The sequence below is a fragment of the Danio rerio genome, chromosome 11, assembly GCF_049306965.1.
Source record: "Danio rerio strain Tuebingen ecotype United States chromosome 11, GRCz12tu, whole genome shotgun sequence".
Taxonomy (NCBI): domain Eukaryota; kingdom Metazoa; phylum Chordata; class Actinopteri; order Cypriniformes; family Danionidae; genus Danio; species Danio rerio.
In genome coordinates this window covers 7,754,625-7,779,000 of record NC_133186.1, presented here as the reverse complement: position 1 = coordinate 7,779,000, position 24,376 = coordinate 7,754,625, and the positions used below count along the sequence as shown (strand labels likewise).

General features: G+C 34.3%; 1 protein-coding gene across 50 annotated transcripts in view; it reads right to left on the bottom strand.

Moving 5' to 3' along the window:
* adgrl2a (adhesion G protein-coupled receptor L2a) overlaps nt 1–24,376 on the bottom strand; it is a 282,003-nt gene that overhangs the window by 99,975 nt on the left and 157,652 nt on the right. For all 50 annotated transcript variants that reach the window (XM_073916317.1, XM_073916329.1, XM_073916304.1 and 47 more), the window contains exon 3: nt 8,289–8,502. In XM_073916317.1, coding sequence (XP_073772418.1) covers nt 8,289–8,502 — 214 coding nt within the window. The remainder of the gene's footprint in view (nt 1–8,288; nt 8,503–24,376) is intronic.

Here is a 24,376-nt window from a genome sequence, read left to right as displayed (position 1 = left end):
TTTGGCAAATTATAGAAAAAGAATTTAAAAAAAAAGATTCATTCACCTCACTGAACTACACTCAAAGGTCCGAGACAATAAAATGATCTGAACCTCCTATTACTAATGGCTTATACAATTTAGAGCCAATAATTTCAATTTTTTTATGTTATCAATTTAGCATTGTATCCTGAAAAGAAAAAAAAAAAACGTTTCTCGACCTCCAAATCATCATGAAAAAAATTACTACAGTAGGTCAATGTGACAGAAGACTGGAATAATGGCTACTGAAAATGACAATTTTAATGAAAAATAAATAATATATTTACACTTTCAAAACCATTAAAAATTAGTAAAATAATGTAACCAATAGTTAGTTTTAACCAAAATAATAATAATAATAATTTAGAAAAAAAAATTGTAGTTATGACTTGTTTGCAGTGTGATTAACGTTTGGGTTACTTGTAGAAGAGTTTGGAAGCAACTCATATCATTTTAATAATATTTTGGCAAATTGAACAAAATGACTCAAAAAAAGATTCGTTCACCTCACTGAACTACACTCAAAGGTCCGAGACAATAAAATGATCTGAACCTCCTATCACTAATGGCTTATACAATTTAGAGCCAATAAGTTCTATTTTTTTATGTTATGAATTTAGCATTGTATCTTGAAAAGAAAAAGAAAAACGTTTCTCTACCTCCAAATCATCATGAAAAAAATTACTACAGTAGGTCAATGTGACAGAAGACTGGAATAATGGCTACTGAAAATGACAATTTTAATAAACATTCATAATATCACAGTATTTTTTTCTTTATTTGTCATCAATTAAGTGGCACATTAAAAACCAAAACCATTAAAAATTAGTAGCACCAATGTAACCAATATTTACTATTTTTATCCAAAGATTAGTGATATTCTTAACAGTAACTCAAAACAATGATGATTCTTTAGATGAACATTTATGGTGGGTGAAAAAACACTAAATCAACTTTACTACTGCAGTTTGTTGAACAATACTTTTTTCTTTATCATGAAAAAAACTAGCGTTTAATCTCACAGTTTCTAGGAAAAATGTCGGAAGACTGTCCCAAGTCATAATTCAGAGGCAAAGGTTTTGTAATAAAGAGTTACTGCACTTTTAGAGCAGAACGGGGGGTGAATTAGCCTGCTGGCATTTTTTTTTTTCTTTTTTTTTTTTCTGACCTGGCCTCGGGACAGCATCTCTTCCTGCAGTAATTTCTCTTTACCTCAGCATGCGACTCTGACAATTCATTTTTCTTACATTCTATTTGCTAATAAACAAGTGTAGACTCCTCTCCTTAAAAGCAGCAGAGCACGTGGAACAGAATGCAGCTCGGTCCACAGCTGTGAATTCCCACTGGTCATGTTTGAAGATCAGAATTTATACATGGATCTGAGTCCCTCATATGTGAGTTTCTTTATTAACGAGCTCTCGTATGTGGCAACAGATGAGAAAATCAGCATGTTTACTAATATAGATGAATTATGGATCCAAAATTATAGCACACGCCAAAGACGGAGCCATAATGTGGCAATTGGTTCTTTGGTTATTTGTAGCTGTATTACATGGAGACTGTTCTCATTCATATTTCATTCAGTCACACTGTGCTCTTAATTTGCATAATGCACCATGTGAATTAATTATGATCACAAATTGTCTTAAAACGGCGAAAATCATCAAAACAAAAATTATGGTGTAACAATTATTGCAAACAAAAAAAAAACCTAAAAAATTTAATATTGTAAAATTGTAACTTTGTTTTTTATCTTATATGTGTTGTTATTTATCTATTTTTTCATTTGTTTGTTGTTTCATTAGTTCATTCGCTCGACCCTTTGACCATTCATTCGTTCGTTCGTTCATTCATTCATTCATTCATTCATTCATTCATTTATTCTTTGATTCATCAAACATTCATTTCATTTTACTAAGACAATTGTGTTCCAATAAAACTATGCTTAGTGTTTTGTTTTGATTTTGTCCATTCATATATTCAATAAAGTAATTGTTTATTTGTTTATTCATTCATTTGACTGTTTGGCCATTCAGCCTTTGGTTCTTTCTTCTGGCCCTCTATTCATTTTTTTTCATTCATTCATTCATTCAGTCAGTCAGTCAATCAGTCAGTCAGTCAGTCATGCATTTATTCATTCATTCATTCATTCATTCATTCATTCATTCAGTCAGTCAATCATGCATTTATTCATTCAGTCAGTCAGTCAGTCAGTCAGTCAGTCATGCATTTATTCATTCATTCATTCATTCATTCATTCAGTCAGTCAGTCAGTCAGTCAGTCAGTCAGTCAGTCAGTCAGTCAGTCAGTCAGTCAATCAGTCAGGCAGTCAGTCATGCATTTATTCATTCATTCTTTCATTCAGTCAGTCAGTCAGTCAGTCAGTCAGTCAGTCAGTCAGTCAGTCAGTCAGTCATGCATTCATTCATTCATTCATTCATTCATTCATTCATTCATTCAGTCAGTCAGTCAGTCAGTCAGTCATGCATTAATTCATTCATTCATTCATTCATTCATTCATTCATTCATTCATTCGGTCAGTCAGTCAGTCAGTCAGTCAGTCAGTCATGCATTTATTCATTCATTCATTCATTCATTCATTCATTCATTCATTCATTTTATTATTAAGACAAGTGTTTTGTAATAAAACTGTTCTTAATGTTTTGTTTTGTTTTTTGCCCATTTGTCCCTTCATTAATTAATTTATTTATTAATTTATCCATTCATTCATTCATTCATTCATTTTACTATTCAGACAATTGTTTTGCAATAAAACTATTTTTTTATTCATTCATTCTTTATTTAATTCATTTGTTAGTTATTCCTTCATTCATTCATTCAATTGTTTGACCATTCAACCGTTCGTCTGTTCATCCATCTGTTTCTCAATTCATTCATTCATTCATTCATTCATTCATTCATTCATTCATTCATTCATTCATTCATTCAGTCAGTCAGTCAGTCAGTCAGTCAGTCAGTCAGTCAGTCAATCATTCATTCATTCCTCCATTCATTTATTTTACTATTAAGGCAATAGTTTTGAAATAAAACTATTCTTAGTTCTGTGTTGTGTTTCGTTGTTGTTTTGTCCATTCACTTGTTCATTTGCTCTTTTATTCATTCATTTGTTTGATCGTTCGTCTTTCTGTCCCTCCATGAATTAATTAATTCAGTCATTCATTCATTTATTCATTCAATTATTCCCAAAGACAGTTAAATGAATGAATGATTTACACATTCATTTACACATTAAGTGAAAAAAACTATGTTTTGAATGCTTGAATGTAAACACTTACAATTGTAAATGGTCTATCTGCGTTACATTCCCACGCCTTAATATGTGGATAAACTGCCCAAATAGTTTTTGGGGCTACTGTATGCAAAATCCTCATAATGTTCCTGTTAGCTGACAGTTGGTGTTTGCTCTTCACACCACAGTCACACATCAAGCGCTTTCACAGGACGCCCCTCATTAGACAGATCTCTCCCTCCTAAACTCTGAACACTCAGCAAAGAAACACTTTCAAGATATCACAACATTTACAGTCGGAATTTCAGTCATTACACCAAAACAATGGTGTGGTTGGTTAAAGGAGAGCTTTCAGTCTGGAAATCTGGACTTTGAAATGCATTCTTTAAAATCTGGGTAATACTTTACAATAAGGTTCACTAGTTTATGTTAGTTAATGCATTTACTATCATGAACAAAGAATAAACAATACATTTATTACAATATACAGTTGTTCAATGTTATTTAGTTTTAACTGCATTAGTTATATTTGTCGAAGAATTCAGCTACAAGATCTACTAAAAAGTTGACAATTGTTCATCCAAAACAACCTACAACAAACCAAATCCTAGACAAGAGTCAAATGAAATGAGAACGCTCGCAGTAGTGTTCAATCAAAAGATTATACCGTGTCTATTATCTGTTCTGAATTAAATCCCGCTTCCTCTATCCATAGCATGGAGCAGCCAATACCTCGCATATCTAATTAAATCAGGAATCATGAGCATTATTTAAGACTTTATTACCAGGCCGAGAAAAAATCCCAATGCTCTGAATTCTTAAACAGGTGTGGCTGTTGTTTCTGGAAGGCCTTATTTACGGTGACTAATGTAAGCTTAATCTGCAATGCTTGAAGTATTCGCTAATACCATATGTACAGTGGGAGTGCTGTACACGGCTGTGCGCTAACGCTGGTCTTCTGAGAGCCACGCGGACGCCTCTGTCACGGATATTAATGGTGTGAATACAGAACAAATTTCCCCTGTACAGCACTGCAGCCATTCCCTCATGCTCCCCAAAGCAGGGTACTTAGCAGAGCAAGGACGATAGGAACAAGAGCATTTCTGCAAAAGAAAGTTTGGTTTCAGACGTGTTGCTAAGGGACTGATGCCAAAAGATGCATAAAAAAATTGATCACAGCTTTGTTAGCCATGCTAAGTAGTAAATAACACATCAGAGCTGGAGCAGAGAATAATAAAGTACTCTTATTTCTGACATGTTGAGCGATGGTATATATACAATAATATATATTTATATGGGTGAGTAGGGGGTATCTGAGAAATGAAAGCTTTAGCGATAGTTCTACCAGGAAGACTGAAATGTCACGTCATTCATAATAATTATCTCGTCAGCCTATACCAACCAAGCAAGCCATGTATATAAGCTCATCTAAACAGTCAGTTTCGCAATATTCAGGTGGCGTTGCGGAAGTTTCCCTCCATACTCCCCATCACCACCACCACCACCAGGTCGGCCTCATCTCCACTCAGGGGGTAGGCTTCGCCCTTCCTTCATCTTCAGGCAGGATCTGCCAGCTCATCCAGAGTTCTGCACTTACGCCAAAGGACTTCATGAAAGGACTGTGACGAATTTGCATTCATGCAAACAAATCGCAATAAATGTTTAAACGTTTATCTGCCTCCTAAAGTCTTTCTGGTAGAACTGGATAACTGTAATGGCCTGTTTCCACTGACTGGTGCAGTACGGTATGGTACGGGTCGATACAGGTCACCTTTATCAGGCTTGCGTTTCCACTGCCTAAAAGGTACCAAGGGTACTCTTTTAAGCCTTCATAAAACACATAAACAGTTATTCTCTCAGTAAAGTCCATGTTAGCCATTTAGCAATGAAGCTATAGTCACCGGGAGACAGATGCCCCGTCTATGACGCACAAATGAAGAGAGTAAACTCAAAATTTTCACGCGTCTATTTGTCCGCGTGTACCATGTCTGGTGTGAACACAGCTTTAGTGTTGGTAAATTAAAGTGGTTAAATAAAAAAAAACAATTCTAATAGTCCTAAATGTATTGTCGAAAAATATTCAATAATTATCAATATCAAATAATATGAAACATGATATTCTGATCATTGTTCTTGCAATATCACTCAGCCCTAGCTGAAACCACCTCATTCAGGTGATCTCGGGCCGACTGTTTTGGCGCAGATCTGAGCGCGATAGCTGGATTTACAAATGCCAAACGTACCACACACCAAGGAGGCAAAAAGCACCAGATTCCGAAACAATCACCTAGGGGTGAAAGCACACTATGTTTTTAGTGTTTATTTAAAATGAGAAAAATCTGCTATTATTAAAATTGCCAGTCAGTATTTAAAAGTTTAAACAATTTGTTTAATGTAAAATGAAGAAAGAAAAAAAGCATAGCCAAAAAAACCTAAAAGTGTAATAAATTCTGTTCACAGAATGACCAAGAGAAGAAAAAAAATGTGGAAAGCTCTCTCAGAAGCACCACTGAAAGCTTCCATCATTCAGGAACAGTTTCTGGAGGAGTTTATGAAATCACAGAGCTGGGTGAACCTCTGAAAGGATCCAGTGGACTCAGACACTGCTCCAAATGAAGTGGCACTGTTTTTCAGCCTTGCTAAAACCCTTAAACAGTTATCTCAAAATGTTCACGCGTCTATTTGTCCGCATGTACCACGTCTGGTGTGAAAACAGCTTTAGTGTTGGTAAATTAAAATGAAGTGGTTAAATAATAATAAAAAAAAAACAATAATTTTAATATTCTAACATTCCTAAATGTATTGTTGAAAAATATTCAATAGTTATCAATATCAATTGATATGAAACATGATATCCTGATCATTGTTTTTGCAATATCACTCAGCCCTAGCTGAAAGCACCTCATTCAGGTGATCTGGGACCGACTGTTTTGGCGCAGATCTGAGCGTGATAGCTGGATTTACATATGCCAAACATACCACACACCAAGGAGGCAAACACACAAGATTCCGAAACAAACATCTGGGGCCCTATCATACACCCGGCGCAATGTGGTGCAAATTGCGGCGCAATATTTTTTTGCTACTTTTAGCTCGGCGCAAGGGTCATTTTGAGGTGTTGTGCCACACTGTTTAAATAGCAAATTAATTTGCGCTTATATGTGCACCCATAGGCGTTCTGGTTTAAAAAAGCAGGCGTGTTTTGGCGCGTTTCTATTTTGAGAAACTGTAAATAGTCTGATCTTTAGACCAGAACAAAGTCTGTCTATTGTCTGGCGCAAAGTGCGCCTGGCTTACACACTACACACAAGATGTAGAGCAATACGCAAATATCTTTACATATGAAAAAGATATAATATATTAAGGATATATATAATAAGGACATATATAGGATATAATATAAATGATTAAAATATTACAAAACATATTCATTTCTAGCCTACATGAATTTAAAAACCACTGCCTTACTTTCTTCATCTCGGGAAGCTTTTTCAGATCATTCAATTTGCTTTTGTATAATGCTATTATTATTAGCAGTATTATTTATTATATCCATATTTAAATTTGTTTTATTAAAAACAAGCTTAAATTTGTCCACCTGTCAGGTTTTAGACCATATGGGGCATAGCAGGTGTATTTGGAAATAAAGTATTTTGACCACACTTTGTTATTATTGTTCATTTATTAGTTAGAAATAGTTTTGAAACAAATCTTTGCGCTTAACAAACGAAATCAATTATTTATAGGCTAATTGATGTCTGTGCGGTAAGGTTTCCCTATCCACGAGAGCAAAAGCGAAAGTTAACTTACTTTATGTCATGTAAATAGCAAATGCGCTTATGGCGCGACACAGTTGGCTCTTAAAGGGAATGGGAGATGAGACTCTGATTGGTTTACTCTCAAAACACACCTATAACTTATTAAAAAAATAAACTCAACCCTTTTAGACCATGCGCCATGGCGCAAAGCGGATTTTCCCGTCCTTAATTTAGTAAATACGGATTATGACTCCTGAACCTGAATGCGTTTGCGCCCTGCGCTTTCCGTTTTGCGCATGAACCGTCAAAATAGAGCCCCTAGATGTGAAAGCACCCAAAGATTTTAGTTTTTATTTAAAATGAGAAAAATCTGCTTTTATTTAAATTGCCAGTCAGTATTTAAAAGTTTAAACAGTTTAATGGAAAATGAAGAAAGAAAAAAGCATAGCCAATAAAGCCTAAAAGTGTAATAAATTCTGTTTACAGAATGACCAAGAGGAGAAAGAAATGTGGAAAGATCTTTCCTTTTTGCTCAAACCCTTATATAAGTCCACATACAGTACAGTAATTAAACAAATGAAGGGTTTCAACACAAACCCATGGGGCAGAGCATGACTTTTCATTATAGATTCATTTAATACAAGCCTTTATAAATCAATAGTTTAAAAAAAAAAAGAAAAAAGAAAAGTTTAGTTTTGCAAAGAAATGAAGTAGCGTTGAGTGAAAGCTTCTGTTATTAAGTATAGCGATCTATTATTAACACAGCTGTAAGAATGACAGATTGTGAGGTCGTTGGCGATTCATTATTTGACCAGAACACGAACTAGACGAAAAAAAAAAAGTGCACGACAACGCAATTCCACATCTGGACTTCTGCAGACCTACAGAGGCAAATCCCAGCCTAGAGTTCCTGTGTAGATTAGCACCCACTTGAGACGCCTAATTGCCTGCAGCTGAAAGGACTAATTGAGACGCCACATTTTCCAAAACCTATTTCCACCATGTCTTATAATAAGCTGAGCGGAACCGTGCGCCACTCCCGCGACAATACGTATCAAAGCCCGGCTCGCGCATCACTTCCTGTTTTTCAGCACAAGCCTCCAGATGCAGCACAGTTGAAACTCAAAGAGAACCTCGGATATGAGACACGCTGAGATCTGTTTGGTTTGGTTGTTGAGATTGTTGGAGGGAAATTTTCCTGTTATTCATGCGCTGTGCAATCAAAGCAAATGAGAGGGAAGGAATGTGAAAAACCTGCCTTTGGGACATGATCTTGAACGCATCAGGCAGATAGCAGTTGATGTTCTCCATTTGAAAGGGGTCAGCATCACAGATCTTGTCGTCTGTCCGACCGTAATTAGCAGTCTCGATCATGATGACATCACTTCCTGGACAGCGTAGGTCGATGGGATAACCCTCACATGACAGCTCCCGCCTCACCAGGCCAAATGGCATGGCTGCCCGGCTAAACCCTGTAAGACAGAGAGAGATTTCTTTCTTTATTATTGTGATTTATCTTTTTTTTTTTAGGAAGAAAATAACAGAATGCAAAAAAAAAATAAGAGCTACTAAATGCATTTCTCTCCAGTTTATGAAAGAGTGGGAAAGGCTAGACAATGGGAGAGATATAAAAATCGATACGTGTGCCGTGTTCTGCTAATGTGAAGAGCGTCAAATATCTGGGCTGACAGTGAAATCTGGTACTGCGCTCAGAGGAGCATGTAAAGGGCATTTCCCTCATCACACTAATGTCAAACACAAATAAAACACATTCGGCGAATCACAGGACCTGACCTTAAATATATCTCTATATTTAGAAATTAATCTGACATGCGAAATGAAGCACGGATGCACCGGAAAACAAGCGCAAGTAAAATAATGAATTATGTGCTACAACCAGAGCCAGACACAGCCATTTCTCTTTTCTTTCTTCAGCAGGTTTAATGATTTTGAGAGCGTAGGAGCTGAAAACCTAACACATTAAATAAATACAAAAAACTGTACAATGCAAATCCAATTAGATCCACTTGTTTGGTAAACAAAGCAACAGCAGGTCTCTCATATAACACAGCCACTAAAAGACAGAAAATATTCATTTACACATTGTTTTGTACATAATTTACCTAGATGTTTGTTAGCGGTATATAATAAAACCTCACCTTAGAATTATAAGGTACTATCTGACATTTTTGTAGTCATACAGTTGAAGTCAGAATTATTAGCCCTCCTAAATTATTAGTCCCCCTGTTTGTTTTTTACTCCGTTTTCCGTTTAACGAAAAGAAGATTTTTTACAACACATTTCTAAACATAATAGTTTTAATAACTCTCTAATAACTGATTTATTTTATCTTTGCCATGATGACAGTAAATAATAATTGACTAGATATTTTTCAAGACACTTCTCTACAGCTTAAAGTGACATTAATAGGCTTAAACTGGTTAATTAGGTTAACTAGGCAGGTGAGGGTAATTAGGCAAGTTTTGTATAATGATGGTTTGTTCTGTAGACATTCAAGAAAAAAATTTGCTTAAGAGACTAATAATTTTATTCTTAAAATTGTTTTAAAAAAATTCAAAACTGCTTTTATTCTAGCCAAAATAAAGCAAATAAGCCTTTCTTCAGAAGAAAAAAAAACATTATCAGACATACTGTAAAAATTTCTCTGTTAAGCATCGTATGGTAAATATTTAAAAATAAATAAATCAATTAAAGTGGGTTAATAATTCTGACTTCAACTGTATATTTTAATTAAATGACAACTTATTTACATTATGTGATGTTTTTTTATAAGTTGTTTATATTTTAAGACTTTTTATTTAAAAAACAAAAAAGGTTTTATCTACAAAGTAGCTTGGCCCTATAAGGTTCTTTCTGTAAGACAATCAGCATTTCGAATGCATGCACAGAGAACAATCAGGATCAGATTTCTTTGTCATTTTGCCTGACTGCTTTGTTGACGGACCAGAAAGAAATGCAACGTCAGAATTGACTACATAATGCCACACAAAATTGAGTAGAAACCTCACTGTCGACTATTTTATAGACCAATGGTCTCAAACTCAATTCCTGGAGGGCCGCAGCTCTGCACAGTTCTGTTCCAACACTAATCAACGACAGACGATCCAAATAATCAAGGTGTTCAAGACCAGAGACTACAGCTGTGTCTTATTTCAGAGGCTGCATCTTCCGAAGGATGCATTCGAAGTGCTCTGCATCATTGCTGCACGACGAAGGCAGTCAAATTTTTAAAAATTTGAAGGCTCCTTTAAATGCAGTCTCCAAATGCGTTGTTCATTTCCCAGGTAATGAAGGACACAAACGGTGGATCCTTTGCGGCCCCGAACTTCCCAAGATTTAAAAAAAAAAAAAAACTAGTATGACATGTCTTACTAAAAAGTAATTTTATAGACAGTTTACATTTTTATGTGTACATGCATGGATCAAAGGAAATATTTCCAGCTTCAGTATACTATGTTTTGCCTTCAGATCGCTTAAAATAAGTTTTAAATCACTTTGAAAAAAACTCTTTACAAATTTGATCAGCGCTTATTAACAGCAGCTGTTGCGGTTGCCTGGTGACGAGATCTAGGCTAGATTGTCTCATTTCAAAATGCTAGGTTCAGCCTGTGTGGACTTCAAAGAACTCACCTTTGAAGTCTGCATCCTTCGGAGGATGCAGCCTCTGAAATGAGACACAGCTTATTTATCAAGTGTGAGTTGGAGGTGGTTGGAGCTTAACTATGCAGAGCAGCGGCCCTACAGAACCTTAGTCTGAGACCACTGTTATAGACAATCTTGTCAAGAACAGCAGTCTAAATTCCAGGTAAATCAGTTTTGTTTTTGTTTCTTGATTACAATACTACATATTACTATATTAATTACATAAAATTAGCATCTGCACTGAACAAAACATCAAGCACAGCCTTGTATGCTTAATTTGAACAAGAAAAATATATATAACCTAAAACATTAAATAAATGTTCAAATATGGCTACAACATGTTTCGTTTAATAAATTAATAAGGAGACAGACTGCATTTCTTGAAAGGTAATGCTTTAATTAACAATCTGCCAGTTAGAACCTGATAATTCCAAGCGGAAAATGGCTTAGAATTAGAAGCTTCCATCTTCAATCTCTGTTTGTTTGTTTTTTTTTTTTACCTCAGTTTGCAAACTTAAGAGAATTTTGATAACGTACATCAAGAGTACATTTAAGGTCTCTGTAATGGTAATGGATGAAAGAGAACGCTTACACCAGCCTGATCTCACGAGGAAACGTAGGTGTTTTACGTTTTGTCAGTTTAGTAGCTAATTCGTGTGAATTTATACGATCTCAGTCATATGAAAATGTACAATTTTAAAAAGGAGGCGTGGCACCCAAACCCACCCCTAACCCCAACCGTCATTGGGTGATGAGCAAATCATACTAAATTGTATGAATTAGATCGTACAATTTCAAATGAATTAGCCACTAAATCAAAACGTTATGAATTGCCGTGAGATTGCGTTGGTTACACACATATTGTTTGCTATATGGTATGCAAACATTTTGATCCTATGAAACCATGAAACACACATAGACCCTTATAATTCCAAGGCAACCCCAATATTACTGAAGTTAATAAAATATATATATATATAATAATATATATATATAATTGTACAACAGTTCTGTCTGGTTCTCGAATCTGATTGGCTGATAGCTGTGATATATTTAAGTAATATTAACACCCGTACAGCCTCTTTACCCTTTGTGTATTACTCCGCCCACATACAGCCAGCAAAAAGCAGACACCACAGATCTAAAGTTTAAAAAGATGCTTGATCAGCTGTTTAACTGTCAGCTTATGATTTGAATCCAACGTGGAAGGAAGTAGTTCCTCATACAAAAGGGTTTTTGAGACTCTCCATGTTTGATTTAGTTTTTATATACACAATTACGCCATCCAACTGTTGTAAAAACGCAATATCACACTCGTAGCATAGTGATATGGCTGTATATCGGCACTTCCACCACCAGTGCCGATATACAGCCGCTGCTACTCGTGTGATATTGCTCATATGAGTTGCAATGAGTACACAAACATTATACAAGCTTTTATTTTGGATGCAATTATGATTATAATAATAACAATAACAATAAAAAAATATCTTCTTTTATAGTGCCTTTCCAACTTAATTCTCAAAGTGCTTTACACTTAAAAATACAAGGATAGCAGAAAACACGATTGTCCAAAGGAATTAAAAAAATTATATAAAAAATAAAATAAGTCAGAAACATTGTGAATATAAAACTGATCTGAAATACCCAAACACCTCACAAACAGGTAAGTCTAAAAAGTGCGTCTTTAGGGATACTTCACATACTAAAAATGTTAAATAAAAATGAATTAAATAAATACGATTCTGCTTCCCCGAAATGATTATGCATGCCCGATATTATAGGCCAGTGAGTTTTAGAGTTTTTAAGCCAGAAAAGAAAAAGGCCAGTCACCCATAGAGCGCAGATGAGAATCAGAAAATCAGAGGAATGGAGATGACGCCCAGGAGAGTACACAGTTAAAAGTTCTGAAATATATTGAGATATTCTGAAATATATATTATCATTCAACAGTTTTAATTTACCCACATTTAGATAAATAAATATATAGAGACTGAATGATGGGCTCAAAATCTGTGTAAATCTGTGAATGTATGCATGCTCCAATTCTGTGTGGGCTATAACTGAAAATGACTAAACACACAAACACAGAAAACACACAAAGGAAAGGGCACTAGCTGCTGGAGACAGTGTGGGGAAAACATCACTAATCACTATCATGTTTTTGTGTGTGTGTGTGTGTGTGCGTGTGTGTGTGTGTGAGTGTCTGGAAAGAGATAACAAGAAATTTGGAAGCTGTTTTTGAGGTACAGATTGCTTTCGCTTGTGAATCTTTGTATTTGGATAATATAACCTTAGTCGAGTGGATTGATAAAGACAAGACGTTGTTAATTCTTTGGGCGGCTAGTATAAAGATAATTACTAAAAAAAATGTTAAAATTAGAGTCACCTACACTGTAAAAAATTTTAAAAACTGTAATTTCAAAGGTAAACAACTGTAAAAATGCTATGGTAAAAATCTGTAACCTGTTAAGCAGTACATTTATATGGTGAATAACCGTATAGCTCTACCAGAATTCCCTGTGTGACGCTTTGTTGACATTACTGTGGTACTTTTTAAGTTTTTTAGTTTTGTGTTGTTTAATTTTTTCTATTGAGTTATAAACATTAGAGTTTTATGTTACATCTAATTAGGGCAGCACAACATTGAAAAAATCTGCAATATTTTGTTTAGCTACGATATATATTGCAACTTGAAAATAATTTCACCAGATGACTTGAATGGCACTAATTGGAAAGATTTCATTATTTTAGATTGGCTGGGGTGATCAAGTCTTTTTCTATGCTTTACATCTGCATAAAATGTTATACAGTTGAAGTCAGAATTATTAGCCCCCCTTTGAATTTTTTTCTCTTCTTTACATATATTTCCTAAATGATGTTTAACAGAGCGGGGGAATTTTCACAGTATGTCTGATAATGTTTTTTTCTTCTGGAGAAAGTCTTATTTGTTTTATTTCGGCTAGAATAAAAGCAGTTTTTAATTTTTAAAACACAATTTTAAGGACAAAATTATTAGCCCCTTTAAGCTATATTATTTCCGATGGTCTACAAACCAAACCATCGTTATACAATGACTTGCCTAATTACCCTAACCAGCCTAGTTAACCTGATTAACCTACTTAAGCCTTTAAATGTCACTTTAAGTCTTAAAAAAATATCTAGTCAAATATTATTTACTGTCATCATGGTAAAGTTAAAGTAAATCAGTTATTAGAAAAGAGTTGCAAAAGTTATTATGTTAAGAAATGTGTTGAAAATAATCTCTCTGTTAAACAGAAATTGGGGAAAAAATAAATATGGGGGCTTATTAATTCAGGGGGGCAAAAACCTTGGATACTGTTGGTTGGTTCCTGTTGATTGAGCACCTTTTTTACCAACCAAGTTTTTCGATGCCATTATAACAACACAGATCACTCTGCCTATTCATGCCACGGAAAGTCCCACGGAAAAAAATAGGTAGTAATTTGTGTGTAACTTATCTTTTTTTTTTGTTTATGATTTGGGTATGAGTAAAACAAAGACCATGCAGTTCAGGTAGTTGAAATGGTAGGCTACAAAGAATAAATTTGTTATGAATTAATTAATAATTCATAAATAATTAATTCACCATGCCATCGTCCATCGCGATGTTTCACATTAGACATCATACGCTGCCAAATTGGTCGACATTCCCCAACCCTAATATATATGTATAGTGTACAGTTGAGGAATATATTGATGAATCTTTTACATCAAGAACACAGATGGGAAGGAGTTTGGAGTAAATGCATTAAATATTGTAAAGGTTTTTCTTGAATTGCATTTATTAAGGTAATCTTTTAAATTACTTGTAACTCGGCATGTTATACTGTATATACTTGCTGTTAAATGGGAGGACAATTCAAAGCAAACGTAAGATTTGTAAATGTCTTTCAGTCATAGATACTACATATGTCCTAAATGTATTTTCTTCCTGAAAAAAAAAACACACACACAAAATCCCATTTGTGTATGCGAGTCAAAACAAAAGAATACCAGCTTTATTTATTGGTGTCTCTTTTCTGATTTGCTCTCTGCATCATACAGCTCCACAGATTGTAAATGATGTTAAAATGCGTCTTGTTAAAAAATGCATAATTTATTAGGAAAATTCATAACCTGAGAGGAAGGCTGCTGTTTAATCTATATTTCCTCCAGCAATGTGTATGAATGTAAAAGACAGAAAATATTCATTTACACATTGTTTTGTACATAATTTACCTAGATGTTTGTTAGCGGTATATAATAAAACCTCACCTTAGAATTATAAGGTACTATCTGACATTTTTGTAGTCATACAGTTGAAGTCAGAATTATTAGCCCTCCTAAATTATTAGTCCCCCTGTTTGTTTTTTACTCCGTTTTCCGTTTAACGAAAAGAAGATTTTTTACAACACATTTCTAAACATAATAGTTTTAATAACTCTCTAATAACTGATTTATTTTATCTTTGCCATGATGACAGTAAATAATAATTGACTAGATATTTTTCAAGACACTTCTCTACAGCTTAAAGTGACATTAATAGGCTTAAACTGGTTAATTAGGTTAACTAGGCAGGTGAGGGTAATTAGGCAAGTTTTGTATAATGATGGTTTGTTCTGTAGACATTCAAGAAAAAAATTTGCTTAAGAGACTAATAATTTTATTCTTAAAATTGTTTTAAAAAAATTCAAAACTGCTTTTATTCTAGCCAAAATAAAGCAAATAAGCCTTTCTTCAGAAGAAAAAAAAACATTATCAGACATACTGTAAAAATTTCTCTGTTAAGCATCGTATGGTAAATATTTAAAAATAAATAAATCAATTAAAGTGGGTTAATAATTCTGACTTCAACTGTATATTTTAATTAAATGACAACTTATTTACATTATGTGATGTTTTTTTATAAGTTGTTTATATTTTAAGACTTTTTATTTAAAAAACAAAAAAGGTTTTATCTACAAAGTAGCTTGGCCCTATAAGGTTCTTTCTGTAAGACAATCAGCATTTCGAATGCATGCACAGAGAACAATCAGGATCAGATTTCTTTGTCATTTTGCCTGACTGCTTTGTTGACGGACCAGAAAGAAATGCAACGTCAGAATTGACTACATAATGCCACACAAAATTGAGTAGAAACCTCACTGTCGACTATTTTATAGACCAATGGTCTCAAACTCAATTCCTGGAGGGCCGCAGCTCTGCACAGTTCTGTTCCAACACTAATCAACGACAGACGATCCAAATAATCAAGGTGTTCAAGACCAGAGACTACAGGAATTAAAAAAATTATATAAAAAATAAAATAAGTCAGAAACATTGTGAATATAAAACTGATCTGAAATACCCAAACACCTCACAAACAGGTAAGTCTAAAAAGTGCGTCTTTAGGGATACTTCACATACTAAAAATGTTAAATAAAAATGAATTAAATAAATACGATTCTGCTTCCCCGAAATGATTATGCATGCCCGATATTATAGGCCAGTGAGTTTTAGAGTTTTTAAGCCAGAAAAGAAAAAGGCCAGTCACCCATAGAGCGCAGATGAGAATCAGAAAATCAGAGGAATGGAGATGACGCCCAGGAGAGTACACAGTTAAAAGTTCTGAAATATATTGAGATATTCTGAAATATATATTATCATTCAACAGTTTTAATTTACCCACATTTAGATAAATAAATATATAGAGACTGAATGATGGGCTCAAAATCTGTGTAAATCTGTGAATGTATGCATGCTCCAATTCTGTGTGGGCTATAACTGAAAATGACTAAACACACAAACACAGAAAACACACAAAGGAAAGGGCACTAGCTGCTGGAGACAGTGTGGGGAAAACATCACTAATCACTATCATGTTTTTGTGTGTGTGTGTGTGTGTGCGTGTGTGTGTGTGTGAGTGTCTGGAAAGAGATAACAAGAAATTTGGAAGCTGTTTTTGAGGTACAGATTGCTTTCGCTTGTGAATCTTTGTATTTGGATAATATAACCTTAGTCGAGTGGATTGATAAAGACAAGACGTTGTTAATTCTTTGGGCGGCTAGTATAAAGATAATTACTAAAAAAAATGTTAAAATTAGAGTCACCTACACTGTAAAAAATTTTAAAAACTGTAATTTCAAAGGTAAACAACTGTAAAAATGCTATGGTAAAAATCTGTAACCTGTTAAGCAGTACATTTATATGGTGAATAACCGTATAGCTCTACCAGAATTCCCTGTGTGACGCTTTGTTGACATTACTGTGGTACTTTTTAAGTTTTTTAGTTTTGTGTTGTTTAATTTTTTCTATTGAGTTATAAACATTAGAGTTTTATGTTACATCTAATTAGGGCAGCACAACATTGAAAAAATCTGCAATATTTTGTTTAGCTACGATATATATTGCAACTTGAAAATAATTTCACCAGATGACTTGAATGGCACTAATTGGAAAGATTTCATTATTTTAGATTGGCTGGGGTGATCAAGTCTTTTTCTATGCTTTACATCTGCATAAAATGTTATACAGTTGAAGTCAGAATTATTAGCCCCCCTTTGAATTTTTTTCTCTTCTTTACATATATTTCCTAAATGATGTTTAACAGAGCGGGGGAATTTTCACAGTATGTCTGATAATGTTTTTTTCTTCTGGAGAAAGTCTTATTTGTTTTATTTCGGCTAGAATAAAAGCAGTTTTTAATTTTTAAAACACAATTTTAAGGACAAAATTATTAGCCCCTTTAAGCTATATTATTTCCGATGGTCTACAAACCAAACCATCGTTATACAATGACTTGCCTAATTACCCTAACCAGCCTAGTTAACCTGATTAACCTACTTAAGCCTTTAAATGTCACTTTAAGTCTTAAAAAAATATCTAGTCAAATATTATTTACTGTCATCATGGTAAAGTTAAAGTAAATCAGTTATTAGAAAAGAGTTGCAAAAGTTATTATGTTAAGAAATGTGTTGAAAATAATCTCTCTGTTAAACAGAAATTGGGGAAAAAATAAATATGGGGGCTTATTAATTCAGGGGGGCAAAAACCTTGGATACTGTTGGTTGGTTCCTGTTGATTGAGCACCTTTTTTACCAACCAAGTTTTTCGATGCCATTATAACAACACAGATCACTCTGCCTATTCATGCCACGGAAAGTCCCACGGAAAAAAATAGGTAGTAATTTGTGTGTAACTTATCTTTTTTTTTTGTTTATGATTTGGGTATGAGTAAAACAAAGACCATGCAGTTCAGGTAGTTGAAATGGTAGGCTACAAAGAATAAATTTGTTATGAATTAATTAATAATTCATAAATAATTAATTCACCATGCCATCGTCCATCGCGATGTTTCACATTAGACATCATACGCTGCCAAATTGGTCGACATTCCCCAACCCTAATATATATGTATAGTGTACAGTTGAGGAATATATTGATGAATCTTTTACATCAAGAACACAGATGGGAAGGAGTTTGGAGTAAATGCATTAAATATTGTAAAGGTTTTTCTTGAATTGCATTTATTAAGGTAATCTTTTAAATTACTTGTAACTCGGCATGTTATACTGTATATACTTGCTGTTAAATGGGAGGACAATTCAAAGCAAACGTAAGATTTGTAAATGTCTTTCAGTCATAGATACTACATATGTCCTAAATGTATTTTCTTCCTGAAAAAAAAAACACACACACAAAATCCCATTTGTGTATGCGAGTCAAAACAAAAGAATACCAGCTTTATTTATTGGTGTCTCTTTTCTGATTTGCTCTCTGCATCATACAGCTCCACAGATTGTAAATGATGTTAAAATGCGTCTTGTTAAAAAATGCATAATTTATTAGGAAAATTCATAACCTGAGAGGAAGGCTGCTGTTTAATCTATATTTCCTCCAGCAATGTGTATGAATGTAGTCCCATTAAGTAAAAATCCATCGAAAATCAGTCGGTGCAATTGATTTATTCAAGTAAGTGGATTTCTGAAGTCCACATCTTGGCTCTGCATTTCTATTTTTTATTTTTTCATTTATGTTTTCAAATGAAGAGGAAAATAATCTGTCTGCTGAGAAGCTTCTCCTGTAATTATTCAGTCAGAACGCAGTCACTGTGCATTTTATCCACAGCATTTCCTTGTGAGTTTGACATGCTGAGATGTTCTCAAAGACACTGACAGCGAAATGGATTCAAATGACTTTTAAAAAGTCCATTCAGTGGAAATCAAATCTTGGGTTATTGAACCAAGATCTATCGTTGTTTTTATTATTTTTCTTCTTCGAATCTTTCAAAGTCATTCCTTATGACCATTAGGAAGGAAAGCAGCCAGTTTTGACCGATGACAGGTGTTGATGCCTCAGATATGTCATTTCATTGTGCAAGCTGTTCGACAGCAGCAATTCAGTTTGCGACACGGTAAAACCACCACTGAGAGGTAAAGCTCAATAAAACGCTCACTTATAGTTATGAACTGCAGCTAAGCCATTGTAAAATGTCAATAAACTATGTGCTGTACTATCTTGCCACAATCAAATTACCTAGAGAACTATATTGGCTGTATTTTTTCATTTCATCATTATAATTGTTTTATTTATTATTTTTTATTGGACACAACATAAGTAATTAAATCGGATATTAGAATAATTTCTGAACAATCATTTGACAAAATAAGTTTTTACATGGCAAAAATATATTACATTTAAAAAATATGTGAACAGCAATTGAGATTGTAGTAATAGTTCATAAATGACCATTTTACTAGTTTATTTTTTATTAAATAAATGTAGGATTAACCCTTTCACGTGTACCATCACACTGGTGTGATCAGCCGCGGCTGGTCCCTGACGCATACGATCACACTAGTGTGATCAGCCTTGGCTGGTCCCTAAAGCGTACAATTACACCGGTGTGATTTATAGACACAACTATAAATAAATCACAATTTATCCATGCTTTCAAACAAACAGCATTTATTTTAGGATTGTAAAATACAAGCGGATGTCTATGGAGATGACAATAATAATTATTTTCAATATAACTGGACAATGTGCTTTGTTCACGTAAGACACACACTAAACATGAAATTAATCCAGCAGTGGCCATGGGAACACTATGGAAACTTTACAGTGCAATGGATTCGGTCACAAAAATAAATAAATAAATAAATTAGAACCTGCGCAGGAGGGTCGCTAGAGTATTTAAAACTCATGTATGAAAGGGTTAAAAACAACAACAACAACAACAAATTTTACCAACTCCAAACTTTTAAATCGGGGCATATTTCTAAAATGGACGACGTGTTAAATTAACATTTGTTTAAGGTTTTATGAACAGATTTTATAAAGTAATATTTGTGTGATTATACTTCAAAAAAAAGAAAAAGTTATTCATTTAAACATTTTAAATCAAGGCCTTGTTCTACATTCCAATTGTAGATAATACTGTAAAAGTAGATTTAAAAAAATACTAGTTTTACCAACTCCAAACCTTTTTTAAAATGGACTACGGGTTAAATTAATCGCTTTATATAAAGTTAGAGCACATTAAGTAAAATTATATAAACGTGTTTAAATATTATTCTATATTGATCTTTACAGCCTTTGGCTTTAACACACATACATTTTAACATTTTAAATAATTGCCCCTTTAAAATGGCCAACAATCCACTCTTTTATAGATTAAAAACATACATTACCAACTCCAAACCTTTGAATGTGTACACACAGAGTTTTCTAAATGGACTATGGGTAAAAATTACCACTTTAGTTAAAATTAAAGCTACTACAGCTTATTAAGAAAATGTATATACATTTGATAAAGGTGTTTAAAAATATGACTTATTTGCAGGTCTTTTCATCCTTTTGCATTACCATTAATTCATTTCGACATTTCAAATCATGGCCCCTTTAAACTAGTCTACAATCCACTCCTTTTTTTATAATAAAAAATAATGATGAAAAAATCCAGATTAAAAACATTACTAATCTTTCCATCTCCAAACCTTTGAATGTGTACATACCGTATTTTTCAAATGGACCAGGGGTTTAATGAACTGCATTTTTTGAAGTTAGATTGAACAAAGCCAGTGAAGTAGATGTATATCAATTTATAAATGTTTAAATATCATGACTTATTTTTCAGCCATTTGCATCACCATTTATCTAATTTAACATTTGAAATAATGACCTACAAAAAACTAGCCTACAATCCACTCTTTTTTTATCCAAAAAACATATTAAAAAATGCAGATTAAAAATATTACTAATTTTACCAACATCAAACCTTTGAATGTGTACATACTGTATTTTTCAAATGGGCAAGGGGTTAAATTAACTGCTTTACTTGAAGTTAGAGTGAACAAAGCTTGTAAAGTAGATTTATATAAATGTAGAAATATGTTAACATAATATCATGACTTATTTGCAGGTCTTTTCAGCCATTTGCATTACCGTTTATCCGTTTCAAAATTTCAAATAATGGCGCCCTTTAAACTGGCCAACAATCCACAATTTTTTTATCAAAACAAATAAAATTTAAAATCCAGATTAAAAACATTACTAATTTTACCAACATCAAACCTTTGAATGTGTACAAAGAGTATTTTTCAAATGGACAAGGGGTTAAATTAACGGCATTATTACAAGTTAGAGCGAACAAAGCTTGTGAAGTAGATTTATATCAATTTATAAATGTGTTTAAATATCATGACTTATTTTGTATGTATTTTCAGGCATTTGCATTACCATTTATCAATTTAAACATTTGAAATAATGACCTACAAAAAAACTAGCCTACAATCCACTCTTTTTTTATCCAAAAAAACACATTAAAAAATCCAGATTAAAAACATTACTAATTTAACCAACATCAAAATTTTGAATGTGTACATACAGTATTTTTTAAATGAACCAGGGGTTAAATTAACTGCATTATTTGAAGTTAGAGCGAACAAAGCTAGTGAAGTAGATTTATATAAATGTTTTTAAATAATATCATGACTTATTTTGTAGGTATTTTCAGCCATTTGCATTACCATTTATCTAATTTAACATTTGAAATAATGACCTACAAAAACTAGCCTACAATCCACTCTTTTTTAAACACATAAAAAATGCAGATTAAAAACATTACTAATTTTACCAACATCAAACCTTTGAATGTGTACATACAGTATTTTTCAAATGTACCAGGGATTAAATTAACTGCATTATTTGAAGTTTGATTGAACAAAGCTTGTGAACTAGGTTTGATTTAATGTATAGCTGTGTTTGAATAATATCATGACTTGTTTGCAGGTCTTTTCACCCTTTATCCATTTCAACATTTCAAATCCTGGCCCCTTTTACGCTGGCCTACATTCCACTGCACTCTAAAGCAACTCGATTGCGAGGTCATGATGGCGTTTGAACGGATCAATCGGGCTGCGGCGGTGTCCATCAGAATGGGCTGCATTATCTCGCTCGCCTCTTTTTTTTTTTCTAACTACACAGGAATAGCACAGTGAAACCCACCCCCTTTTTCACCTCATCCGATCGGCCCTGCTAAAACGCTCCATTTTCCTGAGCTGCGGTTCCGCCACATGGCAGCCGATTTGATCCTCTCAACCGCACTCCGTTCTTTCATTTCACCAGAACACCAGGAAAACCAGAGTATGTTGAGGGGCGTGGAAGGTACAATAATGAGAAACTTCGCCGTGTTCCTGCGGCCTGGCATGTCAAGTTTTACAACACGCGATACTTCTCGAGTGTCTGGGAATTCAATTAAAAGGCATATTCTGGTTGCCAGAGCCCCGAAACACCCACCAGTGCGCTTTATGCATCATGTAGTCCGCTGGAGCCAGTTTCATAAACAGCTTTCAAAAAGCAGGACAATTGATTAGGCCTGGAGTCACTGCTGACTCACGCTGTTATGGACGGATATTTCAGGACACAGTCGAATCTATACAGTAGAGAGAGTAAAAGGGACAGACTTCCAAATCAAATTAAAAGGAAATGTTTTCATTCTTTTTTTCTAGATACAAAGCGCAGTAACATTTATCAGTTAATCTAAGACCTAATACTGTTTTTTTAATATAATAATTTTAATAACTTATTTCTAATACCTTTTTTATTTTGTTTTCTGTCATGATGGCAGTACATAATATGTTACTATTTATTTTGCAAGGTAATAGTGTCCAGCTTAAAGAGCACTTTAGCTTAATTAGGTTAACTAGGCAAGCAAAAGTATTCAGGCAATTTACAAGTTATTGGATAGCAATACTTCAAAAAAATAAAAATAATATTAAGGCTAATCTTTTTATTTTAAACAATTGTTTTTTTTATTCCAGCTGAACTAAAAGAAATGAGAAACATCATTAGGGAAACGGTTTGAATTTCCGATTAGTAAAAAAAAACATTAGTGTGCTATTAGGGACGACACTACATACATATACTATCCTGTCGAATGTGTGAGTGCATAAGTACATAGCGCCAGTGGCGTAGCGGACGGGACCGCAGGGCACGCACCGCGGGGGGGCCCCGCGTGATTAGGGGGCCCCACGTCGTCGCGATTTTCAATGATTGAAAATCCAGGAACCGCAATAATCAAACTCTTGGGAACAACTGTGGTCGGAACCAAAGTTCACAGAACTGTGTTCTCTGAACTCCTCTCAAGCGGTGGACTACTTCATTCTGATTGCTTGCCGCCGAACCGCGTCATAGCCAATGAAGATGCGCCGCTGTTTCTCGCCGCCGGTTCTCGTTAAAAAATGAATGACTTCTGGCTACTTTGACGCTCTCGCTGCTTTCGGTTTGTGGTCGCTCCTCAGTTTGTGAAGGATTCCCCGCGTTGTCGCTCCACCCCGCCTCATTTCCTCACTCCTCAATTTGTGACATAGATATATACACTAGATATCGCATAGGGACCCTGAGCATGCGTCTATAGCGTCACCACATTGGTACAGTGCTCCCAGGACAAATGTCATTCAACCGCACTAGTCAAGACAGTATTATTACGTGAAGATGCGGGACTGTCTACGAGTGTAGTAACGAGCAAACAAAGAAAACAAAGCACAAAGGCAGAACATTTCATAGGTAAGATTACGTTTTTTATGTTTTAGTATGTTCTGAAATTTGTGCTAATCAGGTAACGTTATTGATGATAATACAGTCACTTACTGCATTCATCATAAGGCAAAGCAGCTCCAACTTGCACTAAACACTCGGCTTATGCTAGTTTTGTTGAATAAAATCAGCAAACAATGCAAAAGAAATATGACAACGAGATGCTGCGCTGCCAGAAACTTGTATTATTGTCAGCTAGTGAACGAGTCGTTCATTACGGAGATTATGAACACCTTCATCTACAGGGGCCCCGTCGGTGATCCCTGCAGGGGGGCCTCCGCATTTTGCGCTACGCCACTGCATAGTGCATGAGTGCATAGTGTATAGTGTGCCAATTGGGATGCAAAGCTCTAGAAAATTCTAGGCTGGTGTGTTGTAGCAAGTTGGAGCTAAAGTCAGCAGGACACCAGCCCTCCAGGACCGACTTTGGACACCCCTGGTTTATATAAACACTAATATTGCTATATACATAAGCATTCTAAAATTGCAGTGAGTTTTGAATAGACCTTTCGTTTTTTCTTCGGAAAATGTAAAAATCCAGTTTTATTAAAGATAACATTAAATTAAGGCTCGTGACTGAATAAAGTCCATTTTTAATCTTGT